Below are 23,987 nucleotides of genomic sequence, written 5' to 3' on the forward strand. Positions count from 1 at the left end.
TTTACGGTGTTGCTGAACCGCCTATTAACCCAAAATTTCTTCATTAAGATTCCAACTCTTACAAAGATCAATATTCTCAAAAAAAAAAAAATTTTATATATTTTTTTTTATTTATTCTTAAATCTTCATCTTCCCAAGTTTCCAATACTCAAGAACAAACCTTCAAAAAAATATGCTGAGAAATTTGCTCTTCTATTTTCGGCTTGTAGCCATACTTTAATTCATTTATATTTCTCCATAAATTATAAACCGTTTCACAAAGAACCAATCTACACAGATAAGCTCTAAAATGTTTGTTCCTTTACACTTGAACAACAAAAATGAGCCAAAATTTTTAACTGGTAGGGCCAAATTTTTTTAATGGGTAGGGGTCAAATAGATTGAAAATCAAACTATACTTGTTAATTTTTTTTTTTTTTCAAATGAACTGGGGGGCCATGGCCTCTACCGGCCACCCCTAACTCCGTCCCTGCCTGTTCTATACTTTAAAAATAAGATAAAATCATTAAGTAAAAATAGTCTAACAGTGTATGTGCAGCTTGTTGTCCATGGTCCACGCGCGGTGCTAATAAGCATACTCTGAAATTACGATAATTTATAAATTTACAAAATTATTATTATTTTTAAAAAAAAAAAAAAAAAACTAAATCAATCCCATTGGTTTGAAACTTTATAAAATCACTCTCTATGTTTTCAAATCTACGAGACTACGAGAGATTTGTGTGGTTTCACCGTTATAAAGTTAGGTCCCTTGTTTCGTTTGATTTTGATTTTTTATTTTAATACAAATTTTATACAAACTGGTTTGTAAGAATTTCATACCAGCCGGCCTCTAAAAGTGACATTTGTCATTGATGTTATTAAAAAAGCATGTGAGAAGCAAATGCAATTAAAAAAAATATGTGCTTCCTACAAAAAAAAAAAAAAAAAAAGTGCTTTTTACATGCAAATGACACATTATTATTAGAAGTTGGTTTGTAGGAAATTTTGTACAAACTATTATTTAAGAAATTTCTGTCCATTTTCTAATGGAAGGTTATGCAACATATTCACACTTTCACGTTAGAACGAATCAATTGGCAACACGTAAACAAATTGCCTTCTTAGTGGTTCACATAGTCGCCAGACCAACTAAGTATCATCTTACCATTTATTTCATGAGTCATAGTAAGGAGAATTTTTCAATTTTTTTTTATTCTCTCAAATTGATTTGACTTTTAAAATTATCATTAAATTTGAGGTGAATTACTATTGAATTTTGATCCAATGCTGATTTTAAAAGTCAAATAACTTTAAGAAGATAGATTGAGAATAAAAAAATGGTTCTTAACATTACTCTTATTTCACAAGTTTAAGTTTATAAAAAATGATAAATTTAATAATTTAATTAATACTTTAACATTTAACATTTTCCATCGCAGGTGAGACTATACAATTCACTTGTGTTTAGGTCCGGAAAAGCCCAAACCAAAGCGGACGGGTCCATGTTTGATACTTAGTACTTACCAGTGCTAGATCAAGTGGGCAGAGCCCGAGCCCAAAAGGAATAAAATAAACGTTAATGAATTTTTCGAAAAACCAAAGCGAAAGTATTTTCCCGCCTTTGTGGTCTTTTGGCATCTGACAGTCACACAGCTAAAATCTCCATAATTTTCACTTTCAAAATTCAGTTCCATCTCGAGGGTTTCGATCTCCAAAACCCTAACACTAATTTTCCCCACAATTCCACTCCGTACAATTCCATCGATTCCTAGGGTTTCGATTGGGTGAAGAAATCTTGCGGAACCATGTACATCAAGGAGATATGCTTGGAGGGGTTCAAGTCGTACGCGACGAGGACCGTGGTACCGGGATTCGACAAGTACTTCAACGCGATAACGGGGCTGAACGGGTCGGGCAAGTCGAACATTCTCGACTCGATTTGCTTCGTCCTGGGGATCACGAATTTGCAGCAGGTTAGGGCTTCGAATCTTCAGGAGCTCGTGTACAAGCAAGGCCAGGCCGGGATCACCAAGGCTACCGTCTCCATCGTCTTCGATAACTCTGATAGGAGTCGGAGCCCCCTCGGTTACGAGGACCACCCGGAAATTACTGTTACCCGACAGGTTCGCCTGCAATTTCTCTCATTTCTGTTTAAATTAATTAGATTACGTTTTATTCAATCTCTTAGATTAATGCGTGGGAAATTTAGTCAGGAAGGTGGTTTTACTTAGTATGGTATCGTAGATTTGAATTCTGGGTTGTGCGTTGTGTGTGTGTGTGTGTGGGGGGGGGGGGGGGGGGGGGGGGTGTTCTTTCTTTCTTTCTTTTTTAGCATTGTGGAAGTGTATTTGCTTTTTCAATGGTAATTTGTGGATACGCTTGCTTAAGATTTTCTAGTGCAATACAAGTTTCAGGCTGTCAAGCGCTAGTGAGTATGTTTGGTTCTTATGAGTTAATATGTGGTGTGGGCTGGGGTCTCCGGAAGGTTTTGGGTTTGAGGGCTTCGGTTTTTTAGGGTTGTTGGGTTTTCTTTCTTGTTGTAGTCTGCTTTGGTAGTTTCTGTGTATACTCCCTGTTTATTTAGAAGTGCCTTACGCTTTTTTTAATAAAATCTTTCTTACTTATATAAAAATAAAAAATAAAAATTGTTTAGTGGCAATTATTGGCCTAATTTTGCAGATTGTGGTTGGTGGGAGGAACAAATATCTAATAAATGGAAAACTCGCCCAGCCTAGTCAGGTGCAGAATCTTTTCCATTCGGTGCAGCTTAATATAAACAATCCACATTTTCTCATAATGCAAGGGCGCATTACCAAGGTTTTAAATATGAAACCCCCCGAGATTCTGTCTATGCTTGAAGAGGCTGCTGGGACAAGAATGTACGAGACGAAGAAAGAGTCTGCATTGAAAACGCTTGAGAAGAAGCAGACTAAGGTTGATGAGATTAACAAGCTTCTTGATCAGGAAATACTGCCCGCTTTGGAGAAGTTGAGGAAAGAACGGACCCAGTACATGCAATGGGCTAATGGCAATGCTGATTTGGATCGACTTAAAAGGTTTTGCATTGCTTATGAATATGTTCAAGCAGAGAGGATTAGAGGCAATGCAGTGTGTGAGGTGGAACAGGTGAAGGCCAGGATTGCCGAGATTGATGACAATGTGGGAAGTGCGCAAGCAGAAATACAGGAGATGGAGACTAAAATATCAAAATTGACTGCTGAAAAGGAAGCAAGTATGGGTACGGAAGTTAAATCTTTGTCACAGAGAGTTGATGCACTTTCTCAAGATCTTGTGAGGGAAGTATCTGTGTTGAACAATAAAGAGGACACTCTCAAAAGTGAAAAAGAAAATGCTGAAAAGGTAGTTTTAATCTCCAATTCACTTTAAAATCTTTTTGGTAGTTGCAAAAAAAAATCTGTTCAGGTTTTGTTTCCTAAAAAAAAAAAAAAAATCCCTTCCCCCTTTTTGTCCAATTATGTGAATTGTTTTAATTAGACTTTCTTGATGGTTCCAGATTGTGAGTAATATTGAAGATTTGAGGCACTCTGTAGAAGAGAAGGCCTCTGCTGTTAGGAAGGCTGAAGAAGGAGCAGCTGATCTGAAAAAGAGGGCTGAGGAACTTTCTAAGAATTTGGAGGAGTATGAAAAGGATTACCAGGTATATATGTTCCCTTTGTGCATTTTTTTCTGTTCACATTGTTATTGCTTTCAGTTGATTGCAAATCAGATTGCATTTTGAATTTGATTCTGTAAAAACTATGGGTAGGGTGTGTTAGCTGGCAAAAGCAGTGGAAATGAGGAGAAATGCCTTGAAGATCAACTTGGTGATGCTAAGGTTGCTGTTGGGAGTGCTGAAACTGAATTGAAACAGTTGAAAACAAAAATAAGCCATTGTGAGAAGGAGCTGAAAGAGAAAACACATCAATTAATGTCAAAGCGTGAAGAAGCTGTTTCTGTAGAGAATGAGCTTAATGCCAGAAGAAGGGATGTGGAGAATGTTAAAACGGCATTGGAGTCTCTTCCATGTAAAGAGGGACAGATGGAGGCTCTACAAAAGGTTGGTACTCTTTTGAGGATTATCTCCACCAGTGGTATAGTATATAAATCTCAATTTGGTTATTTATTCTGTAAAACTAAAATATTTCTTCAGGATCGTGCATCTGAGTTGGAGCAGGTACAGAAGTTGAAGGATGAAATACGTAATCTGTCAGCACAATTGGCAAATGTTGAGTTCACATACCGTGACCCTCAGAAGAATTTTGACAGGTCAAAGGTAAAAGGTGTGATAGCAAAACTCATCAAAGTAAAGGATAGCTCCACAATGACTGCCTTAGAGGTTAGCATGCATGATACTTCATTTTACATTTCATAACTGAAATTTGGTAAGTTGATTCTGACAAGTTCAGTTATTTTCAGGTTACTGCTGGTGGAAAGATGTTTAATGTTGTTGTAGACTCAGAAAATACTGGAAAACAACTGCTTCAAAATGGCAACCTTCGAAGAAGAGTGACAATTATACCTTTGAATAAAATACAGTCCCACACTGTCCCCACTAGGGTTCGACATGCTGCTGTTAGATTGGTTAGTCACTGCATCAAACTTCCTCCACAATTATCTTTTTCAGTTAACCTAATGTGGTAATCATGCTATTCTTGCAATTTAAGGTTGGCAAGGAGAATGCAGAACTGGCGCTTTCTTTGGTTGGCTATGAGGAGGAATTGAAGGTGTGCTTCCAGTGGGCCCGTGTGATGTTTTAAGCCTCTTAACTGTGTGCTGCTCATTTTAAATTTAAATTGTTGATGTTTATGCTGTGGTATTATGCTGTTATACATTTTCGTAATTAGTAGTAAGTTCTATGATGCACTTTTTTTGCACCAAAACAAAGTAGGTGCTACAAGTTTTGTTGTATGCATTTTTCTTTTGGCTGTTCGCATAGTAGTCACAAACAGCAGATCTGTAGAGTCGTGATAAACTTCTGCACCTTTTTTCCTCCCTTTCTTGGATAATGGAAATATACATATGGGTATGCAGGGCTTTCTTCAATATGTTCTTCCTAAAAGTTTGTGTTGCAGGGTGCTATGGAATATGTATTTGGTTCGACCTTTGTTTGCAAGACCATTGATGCTGCAAAGGAGGTATGCTTGGTTTGCATTAATCTACATCATTGTTTGAGCAACTTGATTCAAGTTATGGTGGTTGTTATTGCTTTGGAGATGGCATATTTTATTTGCTGTTCTGTCTGGAAAACTTTTTGCATGGAGTTACTAACTGTGCTGAAGTTTTGAACTATTTTTAGTTTGATCAATAGCTTTTGAAAAAGTGTAGTAGTAAGTATGTGCTCTTTCCATCCCACAATAGATGATTCATTTTCCTCATTCAGTTGTCTCAAAATATGTGTAAGTTTCTAAAAACAAAAACATTTATCAGTTTAACTTTCCATGGTACCCTTAAAATTGAACCTGCGTCTTTTCAAATTTGGACCCACCTTTCTTGGCTCATCTAAAGGCATTTTAGGAAGAGAGTTTGTTTCATTAGAATGTGTGTCATATCTAAGTTTTCATTTATTGTGGAATTGAAGGTGCAGATTTTTTTTTTTCAAGTGATGAATGAACCTAATGTTAACATAGTTATTTTTGGCAAAAATAGCTGAGAGCATATGGGCATTTGTCTACATCTTAATTTGTTTACATTCAAAATCTGGAATTCGTTGCTATTGCCTGCTGTTCTGTCCTTGATATAGCATAATGCTCAGTAAGTGTATATATGTATACAATGTTCCAGTATTTACAGCGTGTCGAAGGCACAATAACAAACACATATTTATCTATGGTTATCTTATCGAAAGCAATGGAATCATAAATCATAAAACAAACACAAGAAAAATGCATGGTATCCTTATACAATGCTTGTAAATTGTCTTATATAAGTTTCCAACTTAGTGTTTGCCAGGGTTGGACACAAGTGTCCTGTCCTCGAGCATTTGACATGCCACTTTCTCAAGCCAAGAAATATCCCACAAATCATAAAGATTTCCTTGATATTTTCCCTTAGAGCCAATACTTAAAAAAAATTTATGTTTGTACCATTAGAAAGTGTAAACCCAAGCCTAGAATTGAAAATGAGGTAATCATAGGTATTATACCCAGCTCTGAGGGTAACAATGCTCCAATAAAAGCACAATTTGACTTGCACTTTCTCGTATGTTTTATAGGTTGCTTTCAATAGGGAAATTCACACCCCTAGTGTCACTCTTGAAGGTGATATATTTCAGCCAAGCGGTCTTTTGACTGGTGGAAGCCGCAAGTAAGTCACTTGAAATTTGTCACTGGCATGCATAAATCTTTTGTAAATACTCTCTTTCTCTCTCTCTCTCTCTCTCTCTTCAATAAGATTTTTAGTATTTCTGGCCAATAATTTAAAATTAATATGGTTCTTTACATGCTTTGTGTGCTCAATGTTCTAACTTAAAGCTGATGTTACTTTTATGCTTCATTAGAAGATGCTCTCAAGTATTTTTTTTTTGTCTTCTTCTGCTAGCCAACCTTATAAAATAACCATTTCTTGCCATAGGGGTGGTGGTGATTTGTTAAGGCAACTTCATCATTTGTCAGAGGCTGAATCAAAGCTTTCTACACATCAGAAAAAGTTGTCTGAAATTGAAGCAAAGGTAGACCTTGAACATCCTCTCATCTTTTCCAGAATAAAGGCAAAGAGTTTTAAAGAAAATTTGTTTCTTGTGCTTATCAGGAAAGTTTCTTTATATGCAAACTGGTGAAATACGTATTTTATGTGTCTGTTTTTGCATTAACTACCCAATTGGAGTAACTTAAGAGTTCCCTCCCAACTTAATTTTTACATGAGTAATGGCTATTAATATGTGGGTCATATAAATGCATTTATACCCTTGATGTTTGGTATGTTTAACTATGACTGCTGCATTTTTCTTGTGCTGACAGAATATGAAACAGTTTCCAATCATATTATGAGTGGTATAATCTGTTACATATATATTCAGGAAATTTTTCCCATTAAAAGATTGTTGTGCCTGTAATTTTTTATAACGACACTTGTGTATCTGTATATAGAATAGTTTGCCTGTACTATATAATGTGCAAAAGAAGCAGGGGTGGGCCAAAACCTGCCCACCCGACTTCCAACCCGGACCTGACACGAGTGGGTCGGCTTCCGACAAAGGGCATGTTGGATGTTGGAAGCCATCTTTCAATTTTGACAAATGTCGGGTCGGAAGGTCAATGGATTTTCCGACACTTCCCAACCCGACATGACTATTTTTTATTTTTTAGAGTTATATACCCTTTCGATACCTGTGATTTGACAACTTTATTTGTTGCCTCCTGTGCTTTCATTTGTATCACAGATTTTTCCGTCCAAAACTAACATCTGGCCATGTCATTGAATAGATGTCAGTGTAATAATGCGACACCTGTCCCCCCAAATGCAACGTCAGCGTTGACGTGGCTACCATTTTTTTTTTAATTTTTAATTTTTAAGGATTTATTTATTTTTTTAAAATCTTTAAAATAATAATAATAAAAAATGATAGCCACGTCAGCGCTGACATTGCATCTAGGGGACAGGTTTCGTATTATTACACCGACACCTGTCTGATGACATGGCCAGACGTTAGTTTTGGACGGAGGTACCATTTCTGTCTTTTTGCATAGCACAAGTACCATATGTGATACAAAAAAAAGTATATGGGGCAAAAAATAATGTTGTCAAACCATAGGTACGAAAAGGGTGTTTAACCCTATTTTTTAAACAACGTTGTTTGATTTTTATTATTTTAAATAAATTTTTTCCTGTGTCTAAAACTACATTGTTTTAGAGAAACTATAAATTTTTCTTTCCTTGGAACCCTAGTTGCATTGTTTGTATTTTGGTCTGGGCTCTCTCTCTCTTGAACCTTCTTGCTTTCCCAGACACTAAACACCCTTCGATCTCCAATCTCCATTGTTGATTGAGGTTAAACTCCAATATTCTATTATGAGCCTAATAATAATAGCTAATGTATTTTGTAGGTTTATAACTAATGTGTGAATAGGTGTGAGTTTTGTAATTGGGTTGTATGTTTTGTAAGTGGACTTTATGGCTACTGGAATCAAGGGCTTAGTGGGCAGTTACCTTAGGAGGGAAGTTGAAGCCCCTTTATATTAAGGGATTGGGTGCAGATGGGAGATATGTGTGGAGAAATATTGTTATTTGTAATCTAGAGGTTGGCACCTCGAATCAGCCATCTTTGTTTTCCTATTTGTATTTCCGTTTATCATATGTATTGGCTTGGATATTCAGATTATTAATCTGATTCCATTCAATATCAATAGTTCTTGCATTCCATTTCCATCTCAAAATATCAAATTAGAATGTAGGTTCATTTCAAGTGGTATTAGAGCCAGGTTAATCCTACAATGGCAATGAGTACACGCTGTTCACAAACAGAATGGCGACATTAAGAAAATCCAGAAATTAGCTAGACATGGGAGGATCTCACCCTACAATTGAGCCAAAGTCAAGAATGTATGATGATTGCATTAAGTACTCATGCATGAATGGTGGAGAACTCACGCCAGATGGGGGTGTGGGCTGGACAATCTTCTTGAGCTTCTGGAGATTGCGAGCAAAGTATTTGACGTTGTGCCTGAAGAACAACTACAACAGGTGTAGTAGCAAGGTGACTCAATTGAAGAGTCAAAGCTACTTTAAATAATGGATAAAGATGTTGGTCCAAGGGAACAAGGGGGGATTAGCGTACAGGATGAAACCAATGTTATCTTGGGTGTAACGATCCACCCCCAATGACACAATACTGTCCGCTTTTGACTCCCCATATCAGACTTCCCAGGAGGTCACCCATCCTAGGATTGCTCTCGCAGCGGCTCGCTTAACTGCGGAGTTCTGATAGGTTCATTGCCATCACGGCTTTAAAACGCGTTGTATCATAAAGGGTGCATTTATACATATAAGCACATCCTCATTCCCAGGCGATGTGGGACGTCACAATCACCCCCCCTTTGGACCCAGCGTCCTCGCTGGCGACCCTCATGGGATCACCCCATTCTTGGCATCCCAGCGAGTGCCCTCCGGCAACCCTCTTGGGCTTGTGCACGCTCCCACCATCTCAGGCTGGGCAATGGCTCTGATACCATTTGTAACGATCCACCCCCAATGACACAATACTGTCCGCTTTTGACTCCCCATATCAGACTTCCCAGGAGGTCACCCATCCTAGGATTGCTCTCGCAGCGGCTCGCTTAACTGCGGAGTTCTGATAGGTTCATTGCCATCACGGCTTTAAAACGCGTTGTATCATAAAGAGTGCATTTATACATATAAGCACATCCTCATTCCCAGGCGATGTGGGACGTCACATTGGGTCTCTGTTTTGGAGACTTACCAAGCAATCTGGCCGCTGCAGCTCTTTTTGGTGTTTTAACCATTGAAAGTCCAGATGATCACCTTTTGGAATCACCCAGTTGCATTCGCCTTCTACTCAAATTGTTGAAACCGATAGTCTCAATGGCTACTGAAGACAAAGCACCAACATGAGGACAAAATATTCTAGCATCATGTAATAATGTTGATGCATGTCTAGAATTAATGGTAAGTGTAGGTCCCACTTCTGTTGATATTGTTTCCAAGGTTCAAGAAATTCTTGCAACTTGCAAAGAATTGAACTCGGGTGATCAGAGGTATAGAGGAGTGGGGCGGCAAGAATTAGGCCCAAAATGGATTGCTATGCTAACTATGGTAATAGCTTGCTTCCGCTAATGCAGTAAAGAAGACAGGAGGTAATTTCAAGGAAAAGTTATGGCAGCATAATAAATTGGGAAGGGAAGTTGGCAGTGCGTGGCAAAAAATATGGAAAAAAGAGTGGGAACGTGTGGAATGGTTATTACGCTGGGCTGAATTTGGTTAGGAATGGTTTCCATTCAAATTGCACCTTGTGGGTAAGGTGCTTTGAAGGGGTGAAGTATTTTATGGGCCTAATAATAGCTAACGTATTTTGTAGGTGTATAGCTAATGTGTTAATAGGTCCGAGTTTTGTGATTGGGTTGTATGTTTTGTAAGTGAACTTTATGGCTGCTGGAATCAAGGGCTTAGTGGGCAGTTAGTTTGAGAGGGGAGTTGAAGCCCCTTTATATTAAGGGATTAGGTGCAGATCGGAGATATGTGTGGAGAAAGATTGTTATTTGTAATCTGGAGGCTGGCACCTTGAATGAGCCATCTTTGTATTTCTGTTTTTCATATATATTGGGTTGGATATGCAGATTATTAATCTACTTCCATTCAATTCAATATTTCTTACATTACATTTCCATCTCAAAATATCAAATTAGAATTTAGGTTCATTTACTTCTCTAGTATAATCTGGAATTTGTCAAAGACGAAGAGGTCTTTGTTGTCTTTGAAGACAAAGAAGTTTTTGTTTGTCAAAGATGAAGAGATCTTTGTACAAAGAAGTCTTCATTTTTTATGAAGACGAAGAACTCTTCATCTTCAAATAAGGAGATCTTTGTTGTCTTCGCCAAAGACGAAGATCTCTGACAAAAAAAAAAAAAAAAAGCAGCAAAAGCCACAAAATAAATAAATAAATAAAACAAAACTAGGAAAAAGCCCATTCAGTTTAGCCCCATCTCTGACTCTTCCAACAATCTCTCAGAGTTGGAGGTGGATTGAAAATCACCTCCGTTGGAGGTTTTCTGACTCTGGCGGAGACGGAAGCTGGAAGATGCATTTTCTGAGTTGATGCTCAGCCCTAAGAAGAAGTGATAAGTCTTCTTTGTTGTTGAAGCTGTTCTAAAGCTATTAGTTTCTTTGATGTAATGATAAACAAATATTAATGTAACACATTTAATAGCACACGCTTAAGTAGTTGTGCTCCAGTGTCCGGATTTCAAAGCATTCTTGTTCCCAACATTGTGTGTCCATATTCGAATGCAGAATGCAACACTTATGTTCATCTACATAGAACACATGTTTTGTTAGTGTTGGAGATTAACCCTTATGTTCATATCCACAGATCATGTGCTGTGATTGTTGCCTCTATTAAAAATGATCTTAAATTTAGAAAAATCTTGCTTATCTTCTCATTGTAATTTTATATGAACCATGGTTTCTCTCTCTCTCTCTCTCTCTCTCTCTCTCTCTCTCTCTCTCTCTCTCTCTCTCTCTCTCTCTCTCTCTCTCTCTCTCTCTCTTATAGCTGAATACAGTTTCCTACTGCTTTTATATCTTTGTTGATGCCTTCTTATCTTCACTTGCAGATTGCAGAGCTCCTGCCTCATCAGAAAAAGTTCATGGACCTTAAGGCACAGTTGGAGCTGAAATCATATGACCTTAAATTATTTGAAGGCAGGGCTGAGCAAAATGAGCATCATAAGGTTTGCTTCTTTTTCTCTCTCACATGTGACCTATGTACTTATGAGTTATATTTAGTTTTAATTGTTTTTTTTTTTTTTTTTTTCTTGGTGCAATCTAGCTTGGTGAAATAGTGAAGAGGATTGAGCAGGAGCTTGAAGAAGCAAAATTGGCGGCTAAAGAAAAGCAACTTTTGTATGAAAACTGTGTAAATACAGTTTCTTTGCTTGAGAAATCTGTCAAAGAGCATGATAATAATCGGGAGGGCAGGCTAAAAGATTTGGAGAAAAAGATTAAGGCAATTAAAGCTCAAATGCAGTCATCTTCCAAAGCTCTCAAGGTAGGTTTTGATGTTGCTGAGCTTTGTCATAAGGTTGTGTATAATCTTTAGGCAAGCTCACCTGATATTCCCTCAACCTACTACTTGTCAATGCTCCACATCGAAGTACTGTGAACCTAATCTTGCAGATTATGATGGTCAAATTTGTTTCACATTGGCTAGTTTAAGTCATATAACGTATTTCGCTTGCCATTTTATTGCATTGAAGTTTTCTTATGTCCCAGCCCCTCCACCTCCAAAAAACAAAAGAAATAGTGGGCAGATAGAAACCTCAAGGAGGTATCAATAACTCTACTCCTTGAGGTTTTATGTTAATTAGAAGTATTTCCTTTCAGGTTACATGTTGTAACAGCATTCATATACTATTTTCTTCCAATTTCTTATAAAACTAATTAAAAATTGTTAGAGGTGAATTTGTCAAAAATGTTTTTTATACAGGGGAGTTATGTGTGAGTCAAACACAAAACCTCTTGGAATGCTCGCGTATACTTAGAGGTCTTGAGTTCACTGTTATTTCAGAAATCATTTAGTAACTAATTGTTATTACCATTTGCTTCAGTTAGCTAATAGTGTTTGATTTTTAATAGCTCTTTGATTTTTTGCGACTTGGTTTTGCTGGCTAGTAGGGGCATGAAAATGAGAAGGAGAGGCTTGTTATGGAAATGGAAGCTGTTGTAGAGGAACGTGCATCCTTAGAGACTCAACTAGCTTCTTTGAGAACACAAATCGAAAGTCTCACTTCAGAAGTAGAAGAGCATAAATCCAAGGTAAACCTCTTTTTTTTTTTTTTTTTTGGTATGAAAGTAAGATTTTTTAAGAACAGAAAAAAAAAATACAAAGAAACAGCTGACTGGCCTCCAGCACAACAAGAAGAAGGGCACCTGCGGCTAAACACTAATGAATATCAGAACAACACAAAGAAACAGTAGGGCTGGCCCCCTGCAAAGAGCAGCAAGGGAACCAGCAGCTAAATGCAGATATTTGCTTTGACAAATTCTGCGCTGTAAAAATTACTGTCTCATGCCTCTGTGTTGCAGGTTGCTGCCACAAGGAATAAACATGGTCAGGCGCAATCTGAGCTAAATCTGATCCGTTCAAAGATGCAGGAATGTGACTCACAAATCAGTTGTATTCTTAGGGAGCAGGCGAAACTTCAACATAAAATTAGTGAGACTAATCTTGAGAGGAAGAAAATGGAGAATGAGGTAATTTGCTAATTTCCCTCCTCATGTATTCCCTTTAACTTGATCTACTAACCAATCCACCTTTGGTTCTCTTTATTAGGTAAAACGAATGGAGATGGAACAGAAAGATTGCTCTACAAAAGTAGACAAACTGATTGAGAAGCATGCCTGGATTGCGTCAGAGAAATTGCTATTTGGAAGAAGTGGGACTGATTATGATTTTGCATCTCGTGATCCTTTGAAGGCAAGGGAAGAACTTGAGAAACTGCAGGCCGAACAATCAGGGTATGTGACTTAGAAAAGTTCATTTTTATGTAAATTGTTGTTAGTTATATGTTTCGCTACTAATACCGTTTTCTTCGACTGGTTAATGTCTTTTATGGAGCAAAGTGGTTATTGTATATTTGTCTTTGTTTTCCTCTGTGAAGCCTTGAGAAAAGGGTGAACAAGAAAGTAATGGCAATGTTTGAGAAAGCAGAAGATGAGTACAATGAGTTGATGTCTAAGAAAAACATCATTGAGGTTGGTTACCGCTAATCTGTCTAAACATTCTTGTACGTTGATTTCTCTTTACTTACTCTAGTTCTGTTTTGCCTAGAATGACAAGTCAAAAATTACGAAGGTAATTGAAGAGCTAGATGAGAAGAAGAAGGAAACACTAAAAGTTACTTGGGTTAAAGTTAACAAGTGAGTCGTGTTTTATTCTAGATCTTCTGCTTGTTAATTTTTAATGACATTCAGAGTGATCATCTATCTTTCCCATCATTTTGATGGTTCAACTGGTTCTTATTTCAGAGAGTTTGATGGCACTTAACTGTCAGAATTTTGTTAATTTGCTTCAGTGACTTCGGATCCATCTTCTCTACCCTATTACCGGGAACCATGGCAAAGCTAGAACCTCCTGAAGGATGCAGCTTCCTTGATGGTCTTGAGGTTCGTGTTGCATTTGGAGGTGTTTGGAAACAATCCCTGTCAGAACTCAGTGGAGGTCAACGATCTCTGCTTGCATTATCTCTAATCTTGGCACTGCTCCTTTTTAAACCAGCTCCACTTTACATATTGGATGAGGTATTACAAACTTAAATTCTTCTTACTGATTTGATCTGTGATCAATAATCCTACTACTCTTGGAGTAGCTGAATTGGAATACCTATTTCATAATTGATTCAACTAGTCTGTAAAGTCGTAGGATTATCTCTGCTTACCTATAAAAAAATAAAAAATAAAATCTGACCTTTAATCCCACTTATCAAGAAAAAAAAAAAAAAACTAAGCTTTAATCCCAACTGAGTGGGGCTGGGTACATTTTGATTCCTTTGTCAAGCTAGTTGGACAAGTTTGGAAAATTTGCTGGGATTTTTGAATTCCAATAATATAAAACTAGATAAAATTCGAATTAGGTCAAAAAAATCTTTTTGGGATTTGCAAATTAATGTCAATGGTCCACTATTGATGTAACTTGTTGAAGACTTCCACCCTCTCGATTATTTTTTATTTGGTCTTGTTAATCACCGTTCCATAAGCTTAAACTAGTTGAAAATTGTGAATTTAATTAAATTTTAATGCTTCCCCTGTTAATTCTTTCTTAATTTCCAACTTGACAACATTTCCAACACTTCTCTCTCTCATACATAGTGTTGAATTTCCCAATTAGCTTGCTCTCTCTCTCTCTCTCTCTCTCTAAATCTCTCTTTCTTTTACTCGAATGCATATATTGATTTCCTTGGGTTCGCATCAACTCCATTTAGTTCTTTTATTCTGGATTCTTGTTTCCTTTGGGGATAGAGAGTTGGTGTTTTGTGGAAGCAAAGAAGTTTTTGTTTATGGTGGTTGAAGGGGCCTCGGTGGTGAGATTGGAAGAGAGGAGGAGAAACTTTGAGTTTCCTCATGGAGCTCTATTTTCTTTTATCATTTGTTGGGTCATGTAGTGCAAAAAGTTGTTCTCAGATGGATCTGCAAATGATTTTGTTTTTTGAGGTGGTTTACAGGTCGATGCAGCTCTCGATCTAAGCCACACACAGAACATTGGGCGAATGATAAAAGCTCACTTCCCACATTCACAGGTTTCATGACACTTCCCATCCTCGCAGGGTTAATGCTTGCTTCTGATTTATGTGATGTTTTATGCTTTCTCTTTTTCTTCTTCACTTTCTGCTTTAACTTTATAGAAATATGAAGCATAAATTTGTAGAGCATAAGGCATATCAAATTAGTAGAACATAGTGTTTTTATTTGTGGATCTATTTAAATAAAAACTTTGGGAACATTGTGAAAAGTATTATTCATTTTGGCTGAGGCATACCATGAAAACTGCTGCTCGACTCTATTTGGCCCCTTTGGATATGATGTTTACTTGGGTTTTGGTAATTTAACACTTAGTTGCCATAACTATTTCTCAATGCGTGTATATATTATTGCTTGGTCAGTTCCCAATTTTTTCCTGAAAAGGAGAGTGAAAGTTGTTGCTTGGATCAATGCTTGACTCAAGATACCTGCAGAAAGAGGAATAAAAGTCTTAGATCTTAAAAGTGAAACTACTCGAGGCTTTTTTATGAAATTCTGTCAACTGATTGTCTAGTAATAGAACATTTAGCCTGAAGTGTGCTATGTTTGCTTGTGCAATAGATGATATGCCATACATGAAACGTTTGAAAGCAAGGATAAATGTAGTGGAATATATTGTATTTGAATTGTATCATATGATACAAGGCAAGGCTACAATATGCACCATATATGCTGAATATAGATACTGTATGCAAATTCTAATAACAACAATTTCAAACCTTTTGCTTGGCAAAATTATTAGAATGTTGCTTCTATGGTACTAACCAATACAAAAGCATCCTAGCCAGAGAGAGAGAGAGAGAGAGAGGAGAGAGAGAAATGGCAGTTGCCATGTCACGTCATGTGTTGCATGGAGAGTTCAACCAGCAGCTATCATCTCAGCTATTTGATAGAACATGCAGAGTAGAGTTGTGCAAGTAGATTAACTTCAACCAAGAAAAAGCGCACACACACAAAAGAGCATTTAAAGGTCAACTTTTACTTTTCCATATGATTAGGGTGCCACACTTTAGGTCCTATATAGATTTGACCAATGCAAGATGCTATTTCTTTTAAAAAAAACTATTAAATTCTCAGTGAAATTTTGAAAAGTTCATTACTTGCAAAAGTGAGATTATGGGGTCTAGTACTTTAAATTCAGTTCAATTTGATATCTTTTTTTATTTTTTTATTTTTATTTTTTTGCTTTGTACCAAAAAGTTATGTTTTATTCTTTTTTAAATGTCATATACAAAGGAATGAATATTTGATATCTAAGTTGTTAACGAGAAGAATTTCTTGTCTTAATTGTTCCAGTTAATTAGGAAAATAAAGTGTAATTTACCATACCAGATGACTTTATAAGATTTAACATTTGATAGCACCCAATTTAGCATAAATGAGGCCTACAGTAAAGCTTTTTATAAAATTAGTAAGCATTCGAGAGATCAGTGATTATGATTGTCCCTGTGTAGCTTTTCTACACTTGGAATTATCAAGAGGGCCCCCTTTCTTGAAATATAAATGCTTAGTAATTCAACATATTTGTAGAAAGATAGGTCAAAGAATGACGTGCCGAAAATCAAATTTGAGTGGGGATGTTATTAGAGAAAATCAGCTTCCTGTTACATTAAGCCTAGTTGGGAGTAATCTTCTATTCTTTGGTTTTTTGTTTTTGCAGTTTATTGTAGTCTCGTTAAAAGAAGGCATGTTCAACAATGCTAATGTGCTTTTCCGGACAAAATTTGTGGATGGTGTTTCCACTGTTCAGAGGACTGTTGCGGCTAAGCAGAGCAAGTGATCGATGCTGTCTTGTGATGTCTTAGCATTTAATTCTAGTAAGGTGTGTGTGTGTGTGTGTGTGTTGAGAACATATTTTTTGAGTTATGTTTTTTTTTTTGGTAGCTCATGAATCCCATGGAATCTAAACCCATGATCTTAGCTGCAAATATTAGTGAGTATATTGATGATTTTGCATCAAATGGCCTTCCACCCCATAAGAATATGAACAGAGTGGTTGCTTATGCAATATGGACTGCCTTTTTCAGTTGTTTTGGGTTGTCCTGGGTTATGTCTAGACGAGTAGTCGACTTGTATGCTTATTGGTGGACTGCTAGCAGCACTTAGAGTGCTGTTGTGTGGAAGATGGTACTTTCGTGCCTCTTATGGTGTTTATGGAGGAAAATGAATAATAGAAGTTTTGAAGACTGAGAAGACATTGGAGGAGATTGAGATTAATGCCTCATTTGGTTCACAGAATGGATATTTCATTAGGAAAATGAATAACTATTACTAGGAATGAAAGTGTGTGGAATGAAATTTGGGGTGGGTATTCGTTCGGTTCGATTACCGACAAAATTGGTTAATTCATCGATTTTATTTCGACAACCTTTAATTTTGATATTTTCAGTTAAAACGGTTAAAATGTAGTGGGTTAAGTCGGTTAAAAATGGGTTAACAATCGGTTAACCTTTGAAAATTTCTCTGTTTTCTTCTTCCTCTGACCAGTAAGATCAGGGTTGCTGGATGCTCAAACACGATATGACTCCACATGGTTTGCTTGTGGCTGGGAAACTTGTGAGCATGAGTATTTGTATAGAGCTTCCTATGCCCATTCCTTAGAATCAGTTATTCCTTACTCTAGTGTCGGTTTGGTCGATTGGTTATAAGTCAGTTCAGTTAACCCGAAAGGGGAAAAAAAATCACCTATACCGATTATCGAACCGAAAGTCAAAATAAAAATCTATACCTACTAACCAACCAAAATAAGTCGGTAGAGGTGGTCAGTGGCGGTCGGTAGGCGATAGTCGGATATTTTGCTCACTTCTAAATGGAATAGTTATTCACATTCTTTAGTTGGTGACAAAAGATATGTCCTAATTGGAATTGAAACAAAATTACTAAAAAAATCACATGATTTTTGTATTTTTTTCTAAAACTAAATTAACGAAAAAATGTTTAATTGTTGTGGGTGGCCGGCCACCCCTGAGAGGCTCCAGGGATGGCCTTAGACTCTCGGCCATCCCCGACGCGAATTGGGGGTGGCCCGACACGAATTAGGGGTGGACAGGCCAGTCACGGTGAGCATCGGGGGTGGCCGGCCACTTACAACAATTCAACATTTTAATTTATTTTTTTAAGGATTAAAATAAAATAAAATGGTTTTTTTTTTTTTTTGAAATGTTGTCTATTCTCATTTTTTTAGAGGAATGAGTATTCCTCTTCGTAAAGAAATAGTTATTCCCGTGGGAATAACTATTCTTAGGTGGACTAACTATTCTTAGGAATAGGTCTCTACCAAATAAAAAAAATGACTATTCCATAAGAGTAGTTATTTCATTCTAGTGGTCTATTCCGCAAACGAAACTCTATATATTTCGGCAGCTGTTTTTGTTGATCCTTTGGCGATTAGTTTTCATAATTTTCTTGTTCTTTTTGCTCCTAGTTAGGTGTGTTCTCTTGTGTAATTCTAGTGTACTTGAGAGCGTCTTATGCTTTTAATGATATCTTGATTGCTTAGGATCCCAAGCTTGACAGATTTTTGGGTTTTGGAGTCATATGCAGATTTATAGAGGTTTAAGATTACACTCTTTTAACTACTGTCTATTCTAATTTTCCAAAAATTGTCTGTTCAGGTGGCTGTATGTAAGTCAAGCTAATGGAGAGTTTGCAGTTACCTCCATATATCCAGGCCAGTGAAGTTTATTACTGGGTAAAGGAATTCTTGATACAATGCTTGTATATTTGCTGTTGTATTCCTAATATTGTAAGTTATTTCCATGTATGTTCATCTGTAGATATACACTTTGTCTGACAATCCATTTTAGACGACCTCTTGTTAGCAGAGTATAAAGAGTTGTGCTTCTTCCTCTTAAGAGTAAAACCTATTTCTGCAGCCTAAAAGCTTCTTGTTTGGTCAGGTTGACTGTCCAAAGTCTGATTTGCAAACTCATTGCTAAAGAATTGCAAACCTCCAGCTACTGATCTGATTTCCTTTGCAACACATTCATCACTTTCCTCTATTAAATGCTACAGATCAATCTTTAATACCTCCTCTCTTTTCTTTTTTCTTTCTTCCTTTTTATTTATTTATTTATAATAGAATGGTACTTTGGTCATTTCAAGTCTTAAGGGAGTTAAGTGCGATTTTTCCATAATAAATAAGGTTTGTAATTCAGTTTAACATATTCAATTAATTCAACTATATTATATTCAAATGAAATGACCACCTGCATGAGCTGTGAAGTTACTGGTCCTCTGATTTTCCTTTTGAAGTTCTAAGGTTTCTTATATGAAAATCTCCCCTCTAGTTTTTAGGGATCTTTGTTCCATACCAGCTAAAGTTATGCACAATTTAGATCCAGATGTACGGAAAAAAAAGAAAAGTCATTGGCACAAAGAACCATGCCCACAACGGATAATGCCTAAGATCATTGGAACATGAGAAAATCCTATTTCACATGACAGGATTTTTTAGATCTTGACAAGCATACTGGCGGTGCCATAGAAAACTCATCTATTGTGGCGAATGTCTCCTATGTACATGCCAAGTACAACCTATGTGTCTCTCACTCAGGATTACAAATCCACGTTTATATTTCATTTGATTTCCCAAAATGAATATGATCGACACGGTTTGTTTCTGGGTTTCGCGGGATTTCTTGTCTGAGGAATATGAATTGGGGATCGATTGGCTGATCGAAAATGAAGATGTAAGAAGAAACCATAGAACATCCTCCGATCCCTTTGACTTTCTCAAGCATGTCAAATTGGGAGCCAAAATTAAGTACAAGAGTAATGTCATACAAGTAAGTCATATTTAAAAACTCAGTTGACTTGAAGCAGGAAAAAGAAAAATTCATTTAACAAATTTGCAAGTCAAACACTCATTATTTTATTAATTTATTAAGGTACATCTGCGTTGGGAGTCAGCAATCTCATTAAATTTAAAAGACGAATATGTTGCACCCACAAAGCTGAAATGACAGTTTTTTTTTTTTTTTCAAATCAAATCTTCAAGTCTAGCTTTGCTTCAAAGTGAGGGAGGGAAGGAGTGGGGAAGATAGAATATATATTATAATGGCTTATATTATCTTGAGAGTAAACTAGTTGACTTTTTATATAATAAAATGGTTCAATTTAATATGTAATTGTTTTTGTTTTTTTTTTTCCTTCTTCCCGAGTAGAAAACGACTTCCTCTGAAAAAACGATATACGTACCTTCGGATGATGAATTGGGCCATTTGATAAAATCCCTATAGACATGGAAGATCCGGTGCTTTGATTTGTACACTTCAATTATTTATTTTAACGTCTCATTACAAAATTCTTTTGGTTGAAGTGTCTTAAAGAAACCGTTGATGATGTTGACTTTTATTGTGTGTATATATAGCCGGAGGTAGAGAGCCAATTTGTGTTGTGGCCTAAAAACACATTACACAGAGAGACAGAGAGAAAGAGAGAAAGAGAGAGATGAGGAGCAATCAGGTGCGGTTGAACTGTGGAATAACAATGCCTCTGATTGGACTAGGCACATATTCCTCCCAAAATGATAGGGAGACGACAGAGCTAGCCATCCATATGGCCCTCAAGGTAGAAAATGTATTACTTGCCCATTTATCTAAATAAACAAATAAAATATATATATATGTATATATCTCTGATTTTGTTTGCTAATTTTAGTGATTTTGGAAGGTATGTTTTTCTATGAAAATGCTGACATCCAATCATCCATGGTTGTGTAATATTATTATCATTGCAGATGGGTTACCGGCTTTTTGATACAGCAAAAATTTATGGTTCCGAACCAGCTGTGGGAAAAGCTTTGAGAGAGGCAATCCTCGATCGGACGGTAGAGAGAGGAGACATTTTTGTTACATCTAAACTCTGGGGTAGTGATCACCATGATCCTGTTTCAGGCCTCAAGCAAACTTTGGGGTAAGCACTATAATAAGCACACGCATTAACATAATAACATCCTCTTGTTTATTCTTGGAGAATAATTATTTCACAATAAATTAATAACACCAAAATCTCTTTTGCAAATCTCTATTATAGATGCTGGAAAACGGGTTTTTTTTTTAAAAAAAAAATTCACTTAGCCCTCTTATGTTACACCCAAGGTGATGGTAGTAGTGTAAATTTATAAGTAGAGATGATCGGTTTCTTTCTTTAATTATAATTCTACTTCATGTCAGCATAAGATGTTACGATTTTAAGTGTCTCATGTAGCTTAAATATATGTATATAAGCTCTTGGACATCCACCTCGATAAGACGGTTTTCAAGAAAATATGACAAACGATTCCATATTCTAATATTTGTTTTTGGTTTGTGTTGGGAATTAGGAAGTTGGGCATGGAATATGTGGACATGTACCTGGTGCACTGGCCAGTTAAGTTGAAGCCGTGGGCTTGTGATGCCGTCCCCAAAGAAGAGGACTTTGAACCGTTGGATCTTGAGTCCACCTGGGCTGGGATGGAGAAGTGCCTGGAGATGGGGTTGTGTAGATGCATTGGTGTCAGCAATTTCTCCAGCAAGAAGATCCAACGGCTGCTAGGTTTTGCTTCTGTACCTCCGGCCGTCAATCAGGTACACTAGCATGGTCATTTGAAAAAATCTGAGAACGGCGTCGTCATGCCATTTTCATTGTGGTCGCTCTTGTCATCAAATATACAATTATTTTAGTCCAATGTATGTGTACCAGCAAAGTCGAATTTTTCAAACTTAGTGACATAGGTTTGAATTTAAGTCAATAATTAACTAACCACAAGTCAACAACCTAAATTTGTTTAAATCCAAAAATAAATAAATAAATAAAAATTACTTTTAGCCTTTTTTTTCCCATCAACTCTCTCTCTCTCTCTCTCTCTCTCCATGGAGAAAATCAACTTCCATTATCTTATTTTTGCCTTCCATACGTGTCGTTCATTTTCATGTTTGGCTATAATTAATACCAATAGAAGTATATATATATATAAAACCGAAAAGACGTGAAATATAAATATATATATATATATATATATATATATATATATATATATATATATATATGATGAGGCATGCAAAAGTCAATGATTTAGTGAATAGTGCTATTGAAATCAACAGTGTACCCAAAAGAGTGGCATGCATGTACTTTCAAACATGCTTCAACTATGCCCCTAATCCAGAAGGACCAAAAACAAGAGCTTTGTCACACATATGCAATGGAGTAATGTTAAATATTATATTTTTATTCCATTGTTATTTTATTGGGCTGATATTATGACAATGCCTATAACCTCTTAAATTAATCATTGTTAAAATAATAATAATTAAAAAAAAATTCAAGGGATAATGAGCATTATCACGTCATCCTAGTGAAATAGGGTAAAATAAAAGTGTAGTATTTAGCGTTACTCATACTGGAATATGTATAATATATAAGTAATGTTATATACTACACATCTGTCTCACTTGTTTAACAAGGCATTATATATTAGCACTTGTTAAAAAATAAGAAAATTCAAAAACTGATGGGTATTGTGGCTATTGTCACATCAGCCCAATTAAATAGAATTTGAATGAAGGTGTAAATTAATGCTTGTTAAAAGCTTTTTAACTAAAACCACTAATTATATTCCTTGTAATATTAATAGGTGGAAATGCATCCAATGTGGAGGCAAAGCAAGCTCCGAGAGACATGTGGAGAACACAAAATCCACGTAAGTGCGTATTCACCGTTGGGTGGGCCTGGGAATGCTTGGGGATCAACAGCTGTGATAGATGACCCGCTCATCCAATCCATTGCTCTCAAACACCGAGCAACCCCGGCTCAGGTACACAACAACTCTCCTACACCACACTTAATTACCTAATATTTAATTTATAACCCAATAATATTACCAGAATTGCTAAAAAGTACCACAACATTCTATTATTACATGTTATTTTTAATTAAAAGATTGTCTAATTAAGTTTGCTCCAAACTACATACGAAGGTCGCTCTAAAATGGGGATTATCGAAAGGATCAAGCGTGATCGTCAAGAGCTTCAATCAGGAAAGGATGAAGGAGAACATGGGGTGCTTCGATCTCAAGTTGGACGATCAAGAAATCCTGGCCATCGATAAGTTGGAAGAGACGAAGATCATGAGAGGGGAGTTTCTTGTTAATCAAACAACAAGCCCATACAGGACGATTCATGATCTCTGGGACGATGAAATTTGAGTCAAACTACAGCATTACATTTGCAGTGCATGTCTAACTTGTAATAAAAATTCACACAACCTTTTCTTTTTCTATTTTTCATGTTTTCCATTGTACTCCACGTTAAAGAATTTTCAAATTAGTATGTAAATTAATTGCTTTGTGGTTTGGAAATTTTTTAAATGGAAAGTACTAAAGCATTTTTGAAAGAAAGAGAGTCCCACATGAAAAAAGTGAAAGTCAAATTGGCAAACCAGTTTTCTTACGCATAAAAATTATTTCTTCTTCTGTCTTAATAAACGCTTTCTGTTTTCTAAAATTCGAATCTCTCTCTTGCTAGAAGTTAAGTTTCGTTTGTGCAAAACGCAACCAAACAACAGAGATTTTTCTGGGCTCCATTATATCCTGGTTGTAACCTTTTGCATACCAATTCATTATAATTTGGTGGGAACAAATAATTTCTTAAGGAAAACGACACAATAATGCACCTTAGGAACATTTTGTTTTCTGTCTTACCCCTTAAAACTCCATTAATGCTGAAAGGTTTTAATGGGTTTTATTCATGCTCACGGATGGAGTTTACAAGTCTAGGGAATGTGGGGATAAGTTCATTTTAAGAGTAAACAAAATTCAAGAGAAATATTATGTCAAATTTGTCTAGTTCCCTCAATAAATGGGAGAATGTTTTCCTTCAAATATTATTGAACAAATAATCATATTCCATTAATTCCTATTACATTTAGATATGATAACGTTTCTCACGCCTGCTTATTCTACTAAAGACATTAAGAGTCTAGTTCTTGGAACCGGATCTACATAATTGAGTTTTTAAGTGTAGGACCAAAAATAAGGGGATCTATTTAGTGAATGTAAA

General features: G+C 36.3%; 2 protein-coding genes across 4 annotated transcripts; both read left to right on the top strand.

Moving 5' to 3' along the window:
* Window positions 1–1,488: 1,488 nt before the first annotated feature.
* Window positions 1,489–19,048, top strand: LOC133861943 (structural maintenance of chromosomes protein 2-1). 3 transcript variants are annotated; one of them, XR_009899091.1, is made up of 22 exons: window positions 1,489–2,105; window positions 2,662–3,342; window positions 3,497–3,640; window positions 3,749–4,039; window positions 4,133–4,318; window positions 4,399–4,563; window positions 4,647–4,706; window positions 5,055–5,117; window positions 6,194–6,285; window positions 6,553–6,649; window positions 11,268–11,384; window positions 11,483–11,701; window positions 12,328–12,468; window positions 12,739–12,906; window positions 12,986–13,170; window positions 13,314–13,407; window positions 13,484–13,572; window positions 13,728–13,953; window positions 14,874–14,948; window positions 16,610–16,771; window positions 18,564–18,640; window positions 18,849–19,048. XR_009899091.1 is itself a non-coding variant. In XM_062297774.1 (21 exons), the coding sequence occupies exons 1-20, from the start codon at window positions 1,788–1,790 to the stop codon at window positions 16,727–16,729; spliced, it is 3,531 nt and encodes a 1,176-aa protein (XP_062153758.1). In that variant the 5' UTR covers window positions 1,489–1,787; the 3' UTR covers window positions 16,730–16,771; window positions 18,564–18,798. The 3 variants fall into 3 exon arrangements, 2 of the variants coding, with proteins under 2 accessions (XP_062153758.1, XP_062153759.1); XM_062297774.1 differs by lacking the exon at window positions 18,849–19,048 and having other exon boundaries at window positions 18,564–18,798; XM_062297775.1 differs by lacking the exon at window positions 18,849–19,048 and having other exon boundaries at window positions 16,610–16,766; window positions 18,564–18,798.
* On the top strand, window positions 18,612–23,279 carry LOC133861944 (NADPH-dependent aldo-keto reductase, chloroplastic). The gene is made up of 6 exons (XM_062297776.1): window positions 18,612–18,640; window positions 20,321–20,520; window positions 20,690–20,865; window positions 21,275–21,518; window positions 22,565–22,744; window positions 22,907–23,279. Exons 2-6 carry the CDS (start codon window positions 20,401–20,403, stop codon window positions 23,132–23,134), a joined length of 948 nt encoding a protein of 315 aa, XP_062153760.1. The 5' UTR covers window positions 18,612–18,640; window positions 20,321–20,400; the 3' UTR covers window positions 23,135–23,279.
* Window positions 23,280–23,987: the final 708 nt, after the last annotated feature.

The sequence above is a fragment of the Alnus glutinosa genome, chromosome 2 (assembly GCF_958979055.1).
Source record: "Alnus glutinosa chromosome 2, dhAlnGlut1.1, whole genome shotgun sequence".
In the NCBI taxonomy this organism is placed as follows: Eukaryota; Viridiplantae; Streptophyta; class Magnoliopsida; order Fagales; family Betulaceae; genus Alnus; species Alnus glutinosa.